Below are 17,314 nucleotides of genomic sequence, written 5' to 3'. Positions count from 1 at the left end.
CCTGAGCACTGGCCGCCATAATGTGACAAACCCATAAACCCCTGATATATGTTTTATACCTTTGTTGTGAACATCCTGAATGTTGTGTGTAACTGTGGTTGGTTCGGCATTGTGTTAAATATGGAGGGGGTAAAGGGGGAGGGAAGAGGATAGAAAAAGCTTGAACTCTACAAAAAATCTTGTATAGAATTGATAATTGTAAACTGTAATCAATGTTGATGTTGTCAACATTAATATTGATAAGATTGATAACCATCTGAATTTAAGTTTTGTAAATCAAAAATAAAATATTTTTAAAAAGGAATGAGATTTCCCTCCTGTGCTCAAACTATACAAAGAAAAAATAATGAAGAGCTGGCAAGATCTGTATTAGACTTGAGAGGCAGTGTCTTCAAGAAAAAGAGAATTTAAATAGAAAAACAAGGTATTCTTTGTACAAATGAAATTATTCCACTTTTTGTTCCTTCTATATTGTTTGGATTTTCTTTTTTTTTTATTTTTTATTATTTTTCACACTATGAACCATACTGACCAAAATACATACAGACATTTTTCTCTTGAATATATAGTGTCATTTTCTCCTCTTTCCTCCCCTCCCTTCCCTCCCTCCCTCTCCCCCCTCCCCATTTATTCAAAGTTCAATCTATAAGATACATTAAACCCGTTAAACAATGTCGTCACTTAATAAAAATAAACAAGAAATTTTTGTCTTTTACTTTTATACACTGGGTCAGTTCATTTCGTTGTCTTCTCCTTCTGTCATTTTAGGTGGTGGAGGTCCGTGGTAGGATTTCCTATTGTTTGAATTTTCAATGGGTGTTGTGAATTTGACTCACAAATCTCACTATAACTCTTCCTATATTTCCACTGAAAATAAATCCAGTGTTATTCATTACTTCATACGAGCAGGAATAGCTGGTAGCGAGGAAAATCTTCCGCATCTCCATACTACAAGCTAAATAATAATATATTAAATTCATAAAAAACAAGAATTAAAGCAGCTATCGGGAAAAAATCTCTCTTGTGCTCAAAGGTTTAAGGCGTGTAATTTGTTTAAAATATCTTAGCTATCTCATTTGCCTGAGGCCTGTGTTTACTTTGGTAGTTGGCAACTGTTGCACAATAGAATAAAAGGATGACTGTTCCCATAAAAGCAGAATAATTTTGTAGAAATACATGGCAGTGCAACGTAATTGCTGCAAACCTATGATTTTGTTTCCAGAATTCACTTAGAACAAATCTCCAATAACTCTATTTACAATTGTGTATGGCTTATTCTGGTTTACTAAATTGTGTGTTTTTAGGTAAAATTTACTGCTCTTTTCTTGCCAACAGCTACTGTCAATGAAATGGAGCCATAAACCAGATGAATGAGCTTAAAAGCTCTCTTTGCAGGACTATTTTTGAAATGTTAGCTCTGGGTTATTTAGCTGCCAACTTGTGGCTCTGTACTTTCTGCCAGCAATGTATGAGAATCATATTATTCCTTGCAGGTTTTGTTCTTGTACTTAATGGAATTGATCAAGCCACAGGTAAAATTATGAATTCAGTTCACTTTGATGGTATTTGTAAATAATGCAAAAGGTCCCCTGTGGTTATAGGTACAAAAGGTAGGAAGGCATTACTGTCAGGCTCGTGAATTTTCAGGCTTCCATAAAAGTTAGTAGAAGAGCCTGTGTGACCAGTAGTATTTTGAGCTTGATTAAGCTGGAAGATGAGTTCCCCTATAGACTGACCTGATCAGTCTGTGAGGATGGCAGCAAGAATAATGACTGTGGCATGTTGAGGAAGTCAATAGACGGTTGAAAAGCAGAGCATGGGAAACATGATGAAAGCAACTGCAAGATATTCAATAATTACGGTCGCAGACAACAAACTCTGTTTGTAAAAGTATGAGTTACAGATGTCCAAGTTGAGACATCACAAACTGACTTGAATGAATCTCCATATGAACTCAATGCGACATCTTTTACTGTTTCTGAAAATTTACTATCTAAATGCAATGCATTTGAAGATCTTGAGCCACACATTAACTTTTCAAATGAAGTCTGACATTGTCTATTTAAATTAAGCTTGTAAGACTAGCAATCAATCATAGGTAATTTTGCCTTCATTTTACGTATATTTATAGAAGCTGTTATGTAATTAAAGTTGATTATAATGGAGATTGACCACGTTTTACAATCCAAATACACCGCCAAGTCATTTATTTATTTATTGGACAATTTGTTTAAGACCACTTGCATATGTTCTTGTGCAAGTGGGATGAGGTAGAGAGAACACAAAGGAGAATGTTTGGGTGGTGAGAAGCGATGATAAAGTGGAATAAAAGAGAATAGCAAGGGCTTTAGTGAGTGACGAAAGATAAATCTGGATGAGGTGGAAATAGGAGAAAGTGCACAGTTGTCTGAAATTATCAGAAGATGAAGGAAACAGAAGATAAGAAACAAAAACTGGATTTCTGATGCCCCAAACTGGCTGCAGAATTTCAGATGGGCTCACTAAAACTGAAGCAAGACTTCCACATTCTTACCTAACTCTGCCCAACTATCTTGAGTCCTGATGAAGGCTTCCAGCCCTAAACGTTGACCATTTAGAGGCGGAACAGTAAGTGTAGTGATTAGCGCAACACTATTACAATGCCAGCGACCCACGTTCGAATTTGGCGCTGTCTGTCTGTGACAAGTTTGTACATTCTCCCCATGTCTGCGTGGGTTTCTTCTGGGTTTTCCAGTTGCCTCACACATTCCAAAGACACAGAAGGTTAGTAGGTTAATTGGTCACATGGGTGTATTTGGCAGCACGTCTTGTAGACCAGAAGGGCCTGTATCTTGAAAATTTAAAAAATTCTTTATCTCCCATTGATATGTGTGAGGTGTTGCACTTTGGAAGAGCAAATCAGGGTTGGACATTTACAGTAAATGAGGAGTGCAGAGAAGCAAAGAGATCTGGGAATATATATGTATGTTGTTCCCTGAAGGTGGCGTCACATGTGGACGGGGTTGTAAAGAAAGCATTTGGCGTCTTTATAAATCAAAGTATTGGGTATATAAGATGGAATATTATGTTAAAGTTATTGAAGTCATTAATGAGGCCACACTTTGAATATTGTGTGTAGTTCTGGCTGCCCAGCAGCAGGAAAAATATCAGTAAGATTGAAAGAGTGCAGAGAAGATTTACTGAGATGTTGCCGGGTCTTCAGGAATTGAGTTACAGGAAAAGATGAAACAGGTTAGAAGAAGAACGAGGGGAGACGATAGAGGTTTATAAGATTAGGAGGGGTATGGACTGAGTAGGATGTTTCCACTTAGATTGGGGGAGATAAATACGAGAAGTCACCGCTTTAGGCTGAATGGGGAGAGGTATAAGGGGAATATTAGGGGAAAATTCTTTACTCAGAGAGTGGTAGGTGTGTGGAATGAGCTGCCATCTGATGTAGTGAATGCAGATTCAATCTCGAGTTTTAAAAATAAATTGGATAAATACATGGTGAGGATAGGAGAGGGCTGAGAGCAAGTCAGTGGGACTAGCTAGTTTTATCGGTTGGCCCGGACCAGAAGGGTCAAATGGCCTGTTTTTCTGTGCTGTAACGTTCTACAGTTCTGTCGTTTTATCATGCGGCTTCTACCCACAAAGTTCCTCCAGCTGGTTAGTTTTGTTCATCTGAGCTGAAGAAAAAAGAGCTTGTTATGAGCCTTAATAACTATAATGAGGCACTGTGAATGATGGTTTGTGAGCCTATTTCCCATAGTCCTTCTACCGCACTCTTAATATTCCTTAGTAGCCCAATCTGCCTTTTGGTTAAAAGCATGTGTAGATAATCTACTAGGTGCTGATCAGCTGGATCTGCGATAAACTGTAGCATCAAGAAGGAAGAGGAAAGAAGAGGAAGAAAGTAGAGAGGACCATTGGAGCAGAAGAAATCATCTGTTGTGAGCTGGCCTGCTGATGCAGGGGTGGATCCATGCAGACTGGGGGACCAATCTCACACCCTTTCCTGCAGTAAGCTCAACTCCACCAGTCTCACAAGTGTGGCTGCAGCAACAAGCTCTTCAGGAGGACAAAGAATCAGCATGACGGTGAAGAACTTGAGCAAAGGGTCTCTGTTTTCCTGGGACCTCTTCATCTGTAAGGCCTTGATGCCTTGATGGAATGCTGTAAATTTTGAGGCAAAGGACATCTACAGATAATGTGGGCAAGGGTGTACCAACATAGCCCTCATCCTGATGTCCTCCTTAGTGTATGGCTGCATCCGGCTGTGCATGGAACCAAAGTATGAGGGCATCAAATGCCACTATGTACTGAGTTTCTACCTGTCCCAAGATTCTGAAGGATAGGCATGGCCCCTTGGCTGCACAAGGTCAGCTGTACTTTGCCACACCACCTATCCTTCATAGAAATGTTTTTCCAGACCAACACTGTCTGATCACAAGACTATCAGGCAGCGATCAGCATGGAATGTCCTGTAGACACTGAGAGATGAGGACTTAGTGGGGTGGTTCCCTGAGCAGACTATCCAGCTCATCTGGCAGAATGCCTCATTGCCAGTGCTCAGGAACAAGCAGCAGGACTTGGCCTGGATGGTGGTGAGAGGAGACCTCCCAGTCAGATCCTTCCTGTGCCAGCGGAATATCACCCACAATGCATATTGTCCCTAAGATGGAGACTGCGGTGGAGAGGAGACAGTCACCCACCTCTTTGCAGAATGCAGATTACTAAGACTGTGCTGGGAAGGATGCAAGGAACCCTGTCACGGTTCATCCCAAGCAGCAGTGTGACAGGGGAGTCTCTGAATTATTGGCTGTTCCTGGGGACACACATCTAGATCTCAGGAAGACCATCAGCTTGGTGAAATATGCACTTTGGTCTGCCTGAAACTGTTGGTCTTTCAGCACATGGAGAAGTCAATGTGGGAATAACTGTATATTCCAGGCCGTAGGAGTATGTACTGAGACTTGGTGGTGCAGCCAATGCGAAGGTGCATATGGAAGGATCACAGTCTACAATCCTCCCATTTCCGGGCATTGAGGGACTGAGACCGAAGTGAATTCTCTCAAACAACAGAGGGGGGAGAAGGTGGCACAGGAGTTGTAATAGCATAAATAGAAATTCATGTAACTCTATACAGTGATGGAATATATGGATATGAAACTACGAGTGAGAAGAGACTATGAATGATTTTTCTTCTGTAAATAATTTATTGTGAAATCTGCCACACTAAATCAAAGTCTTGATTTTAAAAATTGCAGCTATATAGTTTAGCAGTTAAATATCATTTTTGTTTAAAAAGCTGCACCTGCTGGAAATCTGAAATTCAATGGCAAACAGTCTGTCAAACCTGTTAACCGAAGATGATGACAATAACAGGCCTCAATGACTATCGCCCCATGGCACTGACTTCCACTAGTATGAAATGTTTCACGCATCTGGTGCATCAATAAATCAAAGCATCAATGCATCAAAGCATCAAAGCATCAATGCATCAAAGCATCAAAGCATCAATACATCAAAGCATCAAAGCATCAAAGCATAAATGCATCAAAGCATCAATGCATCAAAGCACCAAAGCATCAAAGCACCAAAAGCATCAAAGCATCAATGCATCAAAGCATCAATGCATCAATGCATCAATGCATCAAAGCATCAATGCATCAATGCATCAAAGCATCAATGCCTCAAAGCATCAAAGCATTAAACCATCAATGCATCAAGGCATCAAGGCATCAAAGCATCAATGCATCAAGACATCAATGCTTCAAATCATCAAAGCACCAATGCATCTAAGCACCAAAGCATCAATGCATCAAAGCATCAATGCATTAAAGTATCAAAGCATAAATGCATCAAAGCATCAAAGCATCAAAGCATCAAAGCATCAAAGCATCAAACCATCAATGCTTCAAAGCATCAAACCATCGATGCATCAAAGCATCAATGCATCAAAGCATCAATGCTTCAAATCATCAAAGCACCAACGCATCTAAGCATCAATGCATCAAAGCATCAATGCATCAAAGCATCGATGCATCAAAGCATCAATGCATCAAAGCATCAATGCATCAAAGCATCAAAGCATCAATGCATCAAAGCATCAATGCATCAAAGCATCAATGCATCAAAGCATCAAAGCATCAAAGCACACCTCCCAGAGATCCTGGACCCATTTAAATTAGCCTAAAGAAGAAATGGTTTCACTGATGATGCTATAGCCTCCCTTCACTCTATTTTGATTCACCTGGAAAATTACACCTCTTATCCCAGGCTTCTGTTCATTGACTTCAGCCTGATATTTAATATGATCATTCCCCAGAAGCTGGTTAAGATGCTGTCCTCACTGGAACTCAACAGTCCTCTCTGTATCTGGATTCAACATCTCTCTCTGTAACTGGATTCTGGACTTCCTAATGGAAATTCCTGGGAATTGCAGCAGGATGTAGAGAACCATCACACTGACCAATGGCACACCTCAGAGTAAGTGCTCAGCCCACTCCTATTCTTGCTACTGACCCACGACTGCAATGTCAGATCCAGCTCCAACAGTGTCATCATTCGCAGGTGACACAAGAGTCATCGGCCTCATCACCAACAACGATGAGTCGCACTTCAGAGAAGAGGTGGAAAATCTTGTGAAATGGTGCAGGAGTAACAACCTGACTCTCAATGTGGGCAAGATGAAGGAGATGATCGTAGACTCCAGGAGGATCAGGAACTACTGCCCTCCACTACACATCAATGTTGTGGAGAGAGTAGAGAGCACTAAATTACTTGGGTCCATTTAACTAATGGCCTATGGTGAACACACAACATCTTCACTTGTAGGAAAAGCTCAACAGCTACTGCAGTTCCTGACAAGACTGAAGCACCAAGGCTACCAGCCACCATCATGTCTATCTTCTGTAGGAATTTTATCAAGAGCTCCTAGCTGGCTGCATTTGGGAGGTCAATCCATAGGGCCATCAGAATAGCAGAGAAGATCACTGGAATCTCCCTTGTCTCCTCACTCCATGGACTTGTTCTAACTGAATAGTTGTCTGAAGAGAGCTTGCAAAATTATTGAGGACTTTTTTCAACTTGTACACTGCATCTTTCGGCTGCTCCCATTGGGAAAGAGATGTAGGGTGTATCAGAGCTAGCACCACCATGCTGAGAAACAGCTTCTTCCCACGGAAACAATATTTATTTATTTATTTGCATACAGGGATACTTGTTATGCATCTGAATCTGTGTGTGTGTGTGTTTGTGTGCGCACATGTGTGTATGTGTGTGTGCACGTATGTATGTGTGTGTTTGTGTGTGCGTGCATGTGTTTGTGTGTATGTGCAAGTGTCTCTGTGTTTGTGTGTGTGCATGTTTGTTTGCATGTTTGTGTGTTGGTGGTGTGTTTGTGTGTGTGTTTGTGAGTGTGTGTGCATGTGTGTGTGAGTGTGTGTGAGTGTGTGTGTTTGCGTGTGTGAGAGTGTGTTTGTGTATGTTTGTGAGTGTGTGTCTTTGTGTGTGTGCATGTGTGCGAACATGTGCTTGTGTGTGAGTGTGTGTGTGTGTTTGTGTTGTGTATGTGAGAGTGTGTTTGTGTATGTTTGTGAGTGTGTGTGTGCATGTGTGCGCGCATGTGTGTGTGTGTGTGTGTGAGAGAGAGAGAGAGAGAGAGAGAGAGAGAGAGAGAGAGTGCGCTTTATACCTGCGTGCTTTTCATCCAGGATGAGAGAACGCTGTTTCGTCTAGTGATGCTTGTGCAATTGGATGACCATAAACTTAATTAGGCTTCTTTCCCCAGAGACTGCCCGCCGGACCCGTTGAGCTTCCCCAGCGTTTTCTGCTATTTCCCCCCGTTGCTAATTAATGTCTTTTCCCAAGACTCAACGTTCCCGCTTGGTCCAAAGGTGGAAATGTTGGCCTTGGGTTCTGCGCTTTTCGTTTTATCAGACTGGCCAAAAACACACACACTCGTTTGTGGTCACGTTAGTGAGAAAAATGCAGCGATGCTTTCTGATCGCTGGAACATTTGTCAAAATACAGCTGTTCTCCCTTGGCTGTTGAGCTCACAGAGTGAGTGCGTAATAGGTCCAAATCGTGCTTTATTGTTTGCACCACACATGTAATTTGTCAAAAATGACAAATTGCGAAGGGTTCTTCGGGGTGATCTGTGTGCAAATACTTGTTATCTTTTTGTGTGTGGACTTTCTGACTCATACGGGGTGGTCGGTTCGTCGCCAATCTGAACGCCCTTTGTCTCCCCATTTTCCTTCGTTTAATAGCGCTATTAAATACTACTGTTTCAAAGCGATTCTTTATGGAGAGAAAATTACACTTAAATAGGGATGAATCGATTGGGACAGGAAGAATTTATGTATTGTTTGTTCGCTGTATGTCAGCGCTTACTCTCAATATGACATTTCTTCTAGTCCATAACGCAGAGTATCTTTGAACCGAATCTTCCAAACAGAACTGCCTTGTTGCGAGGTATTTTGATTTCACGGCTCCCAAGAGCAAATCTTACGTAGTTCCTGCTTCAATAAACCCTGGCAATTGCTTTAGATTTATCTATTTGTCTTTCGGTCTTTTCAATGTTCAAGGTTAAATAATACCAGAGAGAGAAAAAAAAAATCCACCCCGCTTTGGGCTTAGCTATTTAGAACACGCGATTCTACTTAACTACTTACACGTCAACCTTCACATAACTTTAAAACGTGTGGCTGACATTACACAGGTTTATAAAACGAATGTTACAAACTGCTTTTTTTAATTCTCAAACTACTGAACGCAAAATAAAACCTGACGAGTGTTGCAACGAGCACCAAAAAACAACTTTGCATGCATCGCTGTCCTTTTTAGTAATAGTTTTAATATCGCTGTGGGGTTTCAATGCAATTAATGCGATAAAGATTTATTGCTGGGATATAAATCGAAGCCCATTCAGCCCCTCGCTGGTATGCGTCTGTGGAAATGTTAATGAAAGACGGAGCTGAGGCGTGATATATATATATCCGCGGACAGGCACCTGACGTTTCCTTGCCTTGGCCCACCAAGGATCTTACCGGCACGGTGGCATGGCGTAGTGTAGTTAACCAGCCGTCTACTCTGGCCTGCTGAAGCTCTGGCGCTACAAAAGGTGTGAAGCAGAATGTTACCCTTGAGCAGCGCCATTAATTCTAAAGATACCCCACAAGTTCTGCTCCAGAGTTATTGTAACTTCAAAAACGAAAAGCAAACTGCAAAACTCACACACCTGACCCTGAAGCATGTTTTAAAGAAAAACAAATCTTGATCTGATAGCAACCTATTTTCAAAAGAGGAGTTATTTGATAACCAGGGTTGTCTAGAGTCTTGGAAATAGTCTCCGTGCTCGAGAAATGCGAAGTGGGGAGTGAAAAACTGGGGATAAAACTTTCACCTGCAACGCCAAGGAACTGGACGCCAAGGACTCAAGTCGGTCTCATTGAGGAAACGTCGACCCAATGCGAGCTCCCAGGCGCTGCAAAGTGCCCGTGGTCTGAGGAACTGCGGAGGCGGTGCCGACTGACGGGTGAAAATCGCCAAGACAGGAAAGCCTGATCCACGTGAGAGGTTGTCAGGGCTGGATGTCTCATTCGAAACAACGCTCAAATTCCTGGAATGGGATTTAAATGTTGATTCGAAAATTGGATTACCACAGCTCGTCGCGATAGTTCGGGTTAACCTGGGGAAGGGGATAAACAGTTTCCTGTCCACAGGAGAAAGGGTAAATGAATTAAACGTGTTCTAGGTATCCAAGCAGATGCGTGAGTTCTCCCACCCCAGAGAATGTCAACATGCCAATCATGTTATTTTGGGGTATGTGGGGGTGGGAGGCGAGGCGAACCTGTGAGTTTAAATGGTTTCCACACCAATTGCAGTACATGTTTCTGTAAGATGTGTTCATTCTATCAGAGGAACCCAAACATCACTAGGTAATGTTTGTGTGTGTGTGTGTGTGTTACTCCGGGAGTGGATTGCAACAGTTGGTGCTCATGAGGCGTAATTGTCTGTAATTAAAATTATATTTATGACTATTTATGATAGTTTTTGGGAGGGGGCTGTGAGAGCATACACTGCTCTAATTACAAAACGTGACACATAATAATTAGTACAGTTGAAATCAAGCAATTACAGCTCAAAGGATTTAGCATTGTAAACTAGACACAGTTCTACCTCAACGTTTCAGGATGAAACGTTGGTCAACGATAACATCACATCAGGGAAAACAATTAGAAAATGTGCAAATGAAAGGACAAATTTTAGGGTTTTTTTATCAAAACAATGGATGTTTACCCAGAGACAAATATGAGGAGTTAAAAAGGTCACAAGCTATTCAGTGAGAGGGTCTTAATTATCCGATGGGGCTTAACAAAGAAAAACAATATTTGCTACTTCATTCATAGAACAGTATGAATTACTTTCCATCACAGCACAGACCATCAATTGGGGAGAATTACACCATACAGTAGTGTAACCCTGCCTAGCAACAGGATATTAATTCAGTCTTCAAACTGCGCAGAATGGCATTGGTGTTTGCTTAGTATAGAACAAGTTGTATTTTATGTGGTCTGGTGCTCACACTTGTCTGCGTTGTTTTCCTATCGAAACTATAATTGTTTTGGCCGAACCGAGTCAAGGGAGCCCTTGAACACCCAGAGTCAAGCATTTTTCTGTCGCTGGCAAATTTCGCGGGAAGCTCAGGAATTCTACGGACACCTCGTCAAATAAGAAATTTCCAAACTTACTGATTAAAATTTCCCAACTTACTGGTAAAATTTCGGTAGCCATTAACCAGTTGGGCACTGCCTTGGAGATCAGAAGCAAAGCTCTATCGTGCTGCAGTGTCGAGGCCATTGATCTGGTGTTTAGTTGGATCAGCTTCAGGGTACTCATCCCCACTGATTTCATTGGGGCTGTGGGACAGTAAATGTAAGGAGACGTCACATTCTTTGTTAATTTTAAATTATTTTGGGTATGGTTTGTGTTTCATTTTCATTATATCACTTACAATAATAATGTACTGTTATCTATTAATATTTTAATGCTCTAGTTCACTTCTAATCGTTTTGGATGCTTCTCAATGTCAGAAATATTCAGAAACATATAAAGCTGTGACATTTTTGACAGCAGGCAAAGCTGGGTGGTTGGGAATCAACTTCTCTCCCGTGATATTTAAAATCTTGCTATCACTCACGTCACTAGACCAGGACCATTCCACTTCAGCACGGTTCTGTGCTTGAATTAATGTAAGTTCAGTGAGGGTGATTGTGGGTAACAATTATAGGAAGGGGCATACAAGCGACTGAAGCAAAAGAAAGCGCTCTGCTGGGGGAGAACTGCGGGTGGAGCACCATCTGTGGGACCAGGTAGGAATTGTAGGCATTTTAGGTTGAGACTTTGCATTGGGACTGAGAGAGGAGGGGAAAGATAACCAACATAAATAGGAGAGTGGTAAAGATAAGACAAGAAGCCGTAGGTGCCAGGTAGATTAATAGAGCCAATTGTGTGTCAGGTCAATGGCAATGGCACGTTCAACTAACAAATTCTGGGTCGTTCTGCGTCTATTTCTGTTTAATGCATTACTAAAAATTGTATTGAAATGGTTGTACATCATATTCGTAATGATAAACATTTCTTTTACTTCAGAAATCCTGTCCCTCCTAACTAGAGTTGGCCCTGACTCATTGCGAAAAGTCAATTTTGATATCATAATATCTAAGCTGTTGCTATATCTTATTGAACAGAAAGCTCAGGCAGAATAATGCTGTAAAAGGATCGCAGAGTCACAGCACAGAAATTCGCCCATGCTAATCCCATGTACCTGGATTTGGTCCATAACCTTCTCAGCCCTTCCTATCCATATGGACCCAAAAGGCTTTTGGGCACTCGTTTCTACAATTTCCTCCAGGGAATAAAATCCCAGTGTATTTAACCTCCTTCTTTGATTCAAGACCTCTAGTCCCGGAAATATCCTGGTGAATCTCCTCTGCATCCCTTCCAACTTTTTGACGTCCTTCCTATAGACATGTTGTGGGGACTGAGCATTGAAGATTGACGTGAGAGTTAGATCAAAGGGTCATGGGGTTGCGAATAAAACTGAAGGCAGGAAGGTGGGTTTGAGATCAGCTGGTAAAACTCCTGGATAAAGATCAGTTTTAAATCAGTGTAGATGATAGAGGATCTGATGTCAATGGCTGTAGATGGTAGTGAAACAGAACTTAAAATCAACTCCAGAAGAAGACGGATCCAATGAGGCTTGAGATCAACCATTATGGGCAATTGGCAAATATGCTTTTGAGTAAATCCGCAGAAAAGAAATCATGAGGAAAACTCATGGTAAAAATCAAAGAATTTAGATGACGGAGAAAGGAAATGAGAGCATTATAGGTTTAAGGTATGTAGACGTGGCCATTCTGAGCCATCAGAGCAGCTGAAGAGTATGTTGGTTTGGGGAGCAGCAAAGTGCACGAGTCGGAGAATGAAGAATCTGCCAGAGGAACTCAATAGGTCAAACAGCATCAACGGATGAAAAAGAATGGTCAGTGTTTCAGTTCGGAGCCTGTATTGCGGGGGGGGGAATAAGCAGGTTTTTGAGGATTCCAATTAATGAGAGAGAAAGAACACTCTAAGGGTGCAACAGGGTGCTTTATTAAATTGTAATACATATGAAAGTTATCAAAACAACAAGAAAAAAGTATAGATAGCGCATTTCAACCCTTCTGTTGGTCGAATACCCCGACTTACGACGACTGGTCTGGAGAATCTCAGGTCCTTGGCAAGGGTTGTGACTTCTGTCCAAGTCCCACGATTTCACTACTCACACTTGTATCATTCAAGATCCCGCGCTTCTCTCGTAACATTCTAGTTAATTCTAAGTCTAAAACGATGTATCATTTTTTTAATGATAGGCAAATCAGACATTGTCCATGAACCCATCTCGCTCGCCTCTAAAAACAAATTAATCTTATCATATCACGTTCCTTTATGTCTGGAATCCGCCTGTTTCAAGGACGCAACGGATCAAGACCGCATGTTCCCAATTCACATGCTTGTTCGTATCGAGGACTATCCCTGACAACTCCATTTAAGTAAAAATATCTGGTCATTGCTGAGCCTTTCGCCCGGTCCTTCAGCTGCAGTTTCTCGTCTGCTTCCAGTGTAAGGGTAGAGACCATGGGTAACAAACAGTCTGATGGAGGAACTCCCAGCATCGGTGGGAGAGATAGAATCTTTGACCTATCGGGCAGGAACCCTTCCTCAGGTTGCTGCTCGACCTATTGAGCTCCTTTGGCAGATGGTTTGCTACGCTACATTTCAGCGTACCTTGTGCGCCTCTAGAACAGTGGTAATCCCCGTTTACAAAGTGTATGGAAGAAAATGACTATTTTGAGATCGACCCGTGCAGGTGATGATGAAAGATGGATCCAATTCAATTCAATAACTACAAGGAAATTGTCAACTAGAGTTCTATCAGTATAATTGATGATGATAGAGGATCTCCGATCAATCAGCGGGCATGAGAATGGAAATGGAGAAGAAGGAGAAGAAGAAGGAGGAGATGGAGAAGAAGATGGAGAAGGAGAAGAAGATGGAGAAGGAGAAGATGGAGGAGGAGAAGAAGATGGAGAAGCAGAAGGAGAAGAAGAAGAAGAAGAAGAAGAAGAAGAAGGAGAAGAAGAAGAAGAAACAACAACAATAAAAGGGAAGGCGAGTTTCATTTCCGAGGTACAAACATTAATTTCCCTGAGATTATTTTGGACTTTATGTGTGTGTCTGGGGGGGGGGGGGTGCTGAAGAAGTTGATTGTGTCTCCTCACATCACCCGAGCTGACGCGGGGAAAGGCAGGTTTAAGAATTTTTACAAAGGGGAGCAAAGAGCAGACAGAATTTAAAATCTGAAAGTATTGGAGGGAGATTGGTCAGGGGAGGTGGTGGGATGAGTGGCCTTCATGTTTGCTGGGAACTTCGCCGTGTTCTAAGTATTGAATTTCTTTAATTCATTAACTGAATCTAATCTCGCAGATGAGCCCCCTGTGCCCCAAACACCCGGCATCTGTCCGAAGTTTCACCTCTTGCATCTTTACCACATCCAGACAGGAAACGTTATCCTCCCTGGCAATGGGTTCAATGAACGCCCGAGGCAACTGCAGCAGGTCCGGCTTTTCCCCGCTCCCGTCGTCCTGTGACAACCTTCCTGCCTCAGGCAAATGGGGGTAAAAGGTCAAAATTTCCTGAAACGAGCAAAAGGTTTAACCAATGAACACACACACACAGCAGAGTTCACCTTCTCCCGTCGGGAAAGAGCCAGGGTGAAGAACAGTTTCTTCCCATGGGCAGTGAACGACCAAAAAGGAACTGCTCACACTGACCCTCCGAGACGGTCATATTCACGAAGCAATGTTTCATTTTGGATATATGAACACTTGACCTGCATATGTCTGTGTGTGTCTGTCTGGTTGTGTCTGTGTGTGTTTGTCTGTCTGGTTGTGTCTCTGTGTGTTTGTCTGTCTGTCTGTGTGTTTCTCTGGTTGTGTGTGTTTGTCTGTGTGTGTCTGGTTGTGTGTGTTGTCTATCTGTGTGTGTTTGTCTGGTTGTATGTGTTTCTCTGGTTGTGTGTGTTTGTCTGTGTGTGTGTGTGTGTCTGTTTGTGTGTGTTGTCTATCTGTGTGTGTTTGTCTGGTTGTGTGTGTTTGTCTGTGTGTTTCTGTTTGTCTGGTTGTGTATGTTTGTCTGTCAGTGTGTGTTTGCCTGGTTGTGTGTGTTTGTCTGTGTGTTTCTGTTTGTCTGGTTGTGTGTGTTTGTCTGTCTGTGTGTGTTTGTCTGGTTGTGTGTGTTTGTCTGCGTGTTTCTGTTTGTCTGGTTGTGTGTGTTTGTCTGTCAATGTGTGTTTGTCTGGTTGTGTGTGCCCGGAGAACGCTGCTTCGTCGGGTTAAACTTGTGCAATCGGATGATCACAAACTTGACTTCACTATCGCGGTTTTTGACCTGTCGGAGTGGAACCCTGTCCAGTTTCACTCGGGTTCTAGCGACTGAGAATGAGTGATTCGTTTCTGTTATTTTATTATGACGTCAACTTGAGTAGTTAAGGCTTAAGTTACAATTTTAATTTGAGAAAATTACATGACCATGGGTTAAAAAGCCATCCATCCCTAAACAATTTATTAATTTATCTTAATGGCCCCTGTCTATTTCAGTTGGAATTATTTTTTTTTAAGAAAACAACATTTCTTTACCCAGACGATGGTTAATGTGCATTTTCGCGGTACCACTCTGGCCACATGTTGAACCCATTTTTTTTTATTCGATAGTTATTTCTGTCGTTTGCGTGGTTTCGCGATAATGACATTGATGTAGAATATTTTCTTCCTCAAGGTTAGTCGATCAAGAAATTTGAGTGGAGAGGCCTCGTACATTCGGAGTCGTTAGTGTAGCGTCTGGTGAATAGAAATTCTATATCAAGTGTGGTTTCAAAAAAAAACCTGGATCTTTATTTCGTAAGGTTTCATAAGGCAGAACTACCCTCTAGTTGTGTAAAAAAACACACACAGAGATGCTGGAGAAGCTCAGCAGGTCAAACAGTGCCTTTATGTAGCAAAGGTGAAGATACATCACCAACATTTCAGGCTTGAGCCCTTCATCAAGGTGTGGGGGAACATGGGGCTCAAGCTCGAAACACTGGTGATGTATCTTCACCTTTGCTACATAAAGGCACTGCTTGACCTGTTGAGTTTCTTCAGCATTTGTGTGTGTGTGTGTGTGTGTTTTAACTTAAACTCAGTGTCAACAGTGTTTTACCTACCCTCTCATTGTAGTTTTAATGAAATTTTGTCAATGCTAAGTCCTCAAAAGTGATTGGAGTCAAAACTGGGAATAAAGTGGACAGCCGCACATGAGATGCCCAGGGGCGAAGTTGTTCGCTGTGAATGAAATTAAACGTGTCTGGTCTCCTGAGCAACTCACGTCTGAAGCTCTGGCTTCCCGCCGCGAGCACGTAGCACCTCGACTGAATGGGAACGCTTATTTTCGAAGGCCGGGCGGTCAAATCAGAGTGTTGCGGGGAGGAGGGGGGAGGGGAGGGAAGCTTCATGGGGAGAATCAATTTTAGGAACGGGGAGATTGGAGACCTCTGCAGATTAAGGGGTGGGTTAGAAGTCCTTAGAATGTTGACAAAAAAATTTCTTCGCCCAAAGCATTCCAGGTAGAGTATTTTATATACGCAAATCAAATGTGAAGTTAGCCTCGGAATCCGGCGCCTGAGGTCACAAATCAGCTACTAACAGCGAACAGACACGAAGGGCTGAATGGCCTTCTCTATGACATGCCTGGTCCTTGACAGAATAAGATGAAATGAAACGACGTCTAGTGAGCCAGAAGAAACCGGTTTAAGACGATTCAAGAAAAGAAAGACCAAGGACCAACACTTCCTGACATGGTGTTTGAACGGCAACATTCCTCCTGCTTATTCCTTGAAGGATTCAGGCCCGAGACCCAGGCAATATACCTATTGCTTTTTATGGATGCTGAAAAGACCGGCTGCGTTTCGACGTGCTTTTAGATTCAAAAGATAATTGGAGACCCGAAGGGAAAGAAATTGGATAAATCGCGAAAGTCTGCAGGCACAGTGGAGAAACTCAGATGGTCAAACATGTCCTTTATGTAGGTACAGAACCATCGTCTCGGGCTTGAGTTCTTCATCAAAAAGGCTCAAGCCCGGAACGTTGGTTATGCAATCTTTATCTTCACTTCGTAAAGTACACTGGGTTTCTCAAGCATTGCGTTTCTACGCACAGTTCAATGATTTCCCAGAACCTGGCTACTAGGCTAGATGAAGGGTTGGTAGAGGGTCCAACGCGTAAGTGCTAGCGCAGCCCTGTAAAATTCCATGTCATTCAAAACAGGGGCTGGGGGCGGAGAGATCAAACTTTGCAAAACTCTTCCTGTTCTTTTTATTGGAAGAGGACCGTCGGGTTGGACTTGTTGGTTGCTCGACACTCAAGAAATCCAATAAATGACCGCGATGGGTGTCAGATAAGTAAATGAGAACACTTGACGCATGGAGGACGATCCAGCTCGCTTGCATATATAAAGGGGCGGAGGCCCGGCGAGCTCGGTGGCGAGTTGCAGGAGCGCTCAGTGATGGCCACATCCAGTTCCTCGTCTGCCAAGGAGTTCCGCAGGACGGTCTCGGAGCTGGACTCGAAGCAAGCCGAGGCAATGACGGTGAGATCCCAATTTCATTCCAACGCTCAAGTTGAAACGATATTAGTCCGCTTCTTCTTTTCAATCACAGCTGGGATCTGCCGGTGTGCGCATTCGTGTG

General features: G+C 42.4%; 1 protein-coding gene and 1 long non-coding RNA gene across 5 annotated transcripts in view; one reads left to right on the top strand and one right to left on the bottom strand.

Annotated features, from left to right (window-relative positions):
* Positions 1 to 8,825: 8,825 nt before the first annotated feature.
* LOC138751378 (uncharacterized) lies at positions 8,826 to 16,019 on the bottom strand. 3 transcript variants are annotated; one of them, XR_011349883.1, is made up of 4 exons: positions 15,955 to 16,019; positions 14,064 to 14,225; positions 10,762 to 10,907; positions 8,826 to 9,100 (listed from the first exon to the last, which is right to left on the bottom strand). It is a non-coding gene; the product is annotated as an uncharacterized lncRNA (long non-coding RNA). The 3 variants fall into 3 exon arrangements; XR_011349881.1 differs by lacking the exon at positions 15,955 to 16,019 and adding an exon at positions 15,794 to 15,937; XR_011349880.1 differs by lacking the exon at positions 15,955 to 16,019 and adding an exon at positions 14,980 to 15,041.
* The window catches only part of th (tyrosine hydroxylase), a 49,555-nt gene continuing 47,293 nt past the window's right edge, over positions 15,053 to 17,314 (top strand). The window contains exon 1 of one of the 2 annotated variants that reach the window (XM_069913562.1): positions 15,053 to 15,366. Coding sequence is in view for 1 of the 2 variants with exons in the window: in XM_069913554.1 (XP_069769655.1) it covers positions 17,131 to 17,214 (84 nt within the window). In the remaining variant the exon portion in view is untranslated. Of the gene's footprint in view, positions 15,367 to 16,958; positions 17,215 to 17,314 lie in introns of those variants that run through there. The other variant, XM_069913554.1, reaches the window with a different exon arrangement.

This window comes from Narcine bancroftii, chromosome 1 (assembly GCF_036971445.1).
Source record: "Narcine bancroftii isolate sNarBan1 chromosome 1, sNarBan1.hap1, whole genome shotgun sequence".
NCBI classification, from domain to species: Eukaryota; Metazoa; Chordata; class Chondrichthyes; order Torpediniformes; family Narcinidae; genus Narcine; species Narcine bancroftii.
The sequence above is the reverse complement of the archived record's forward strand: the minus strand, read 5'-3'. Positions and strand labels throughout refer to the sequence as shown.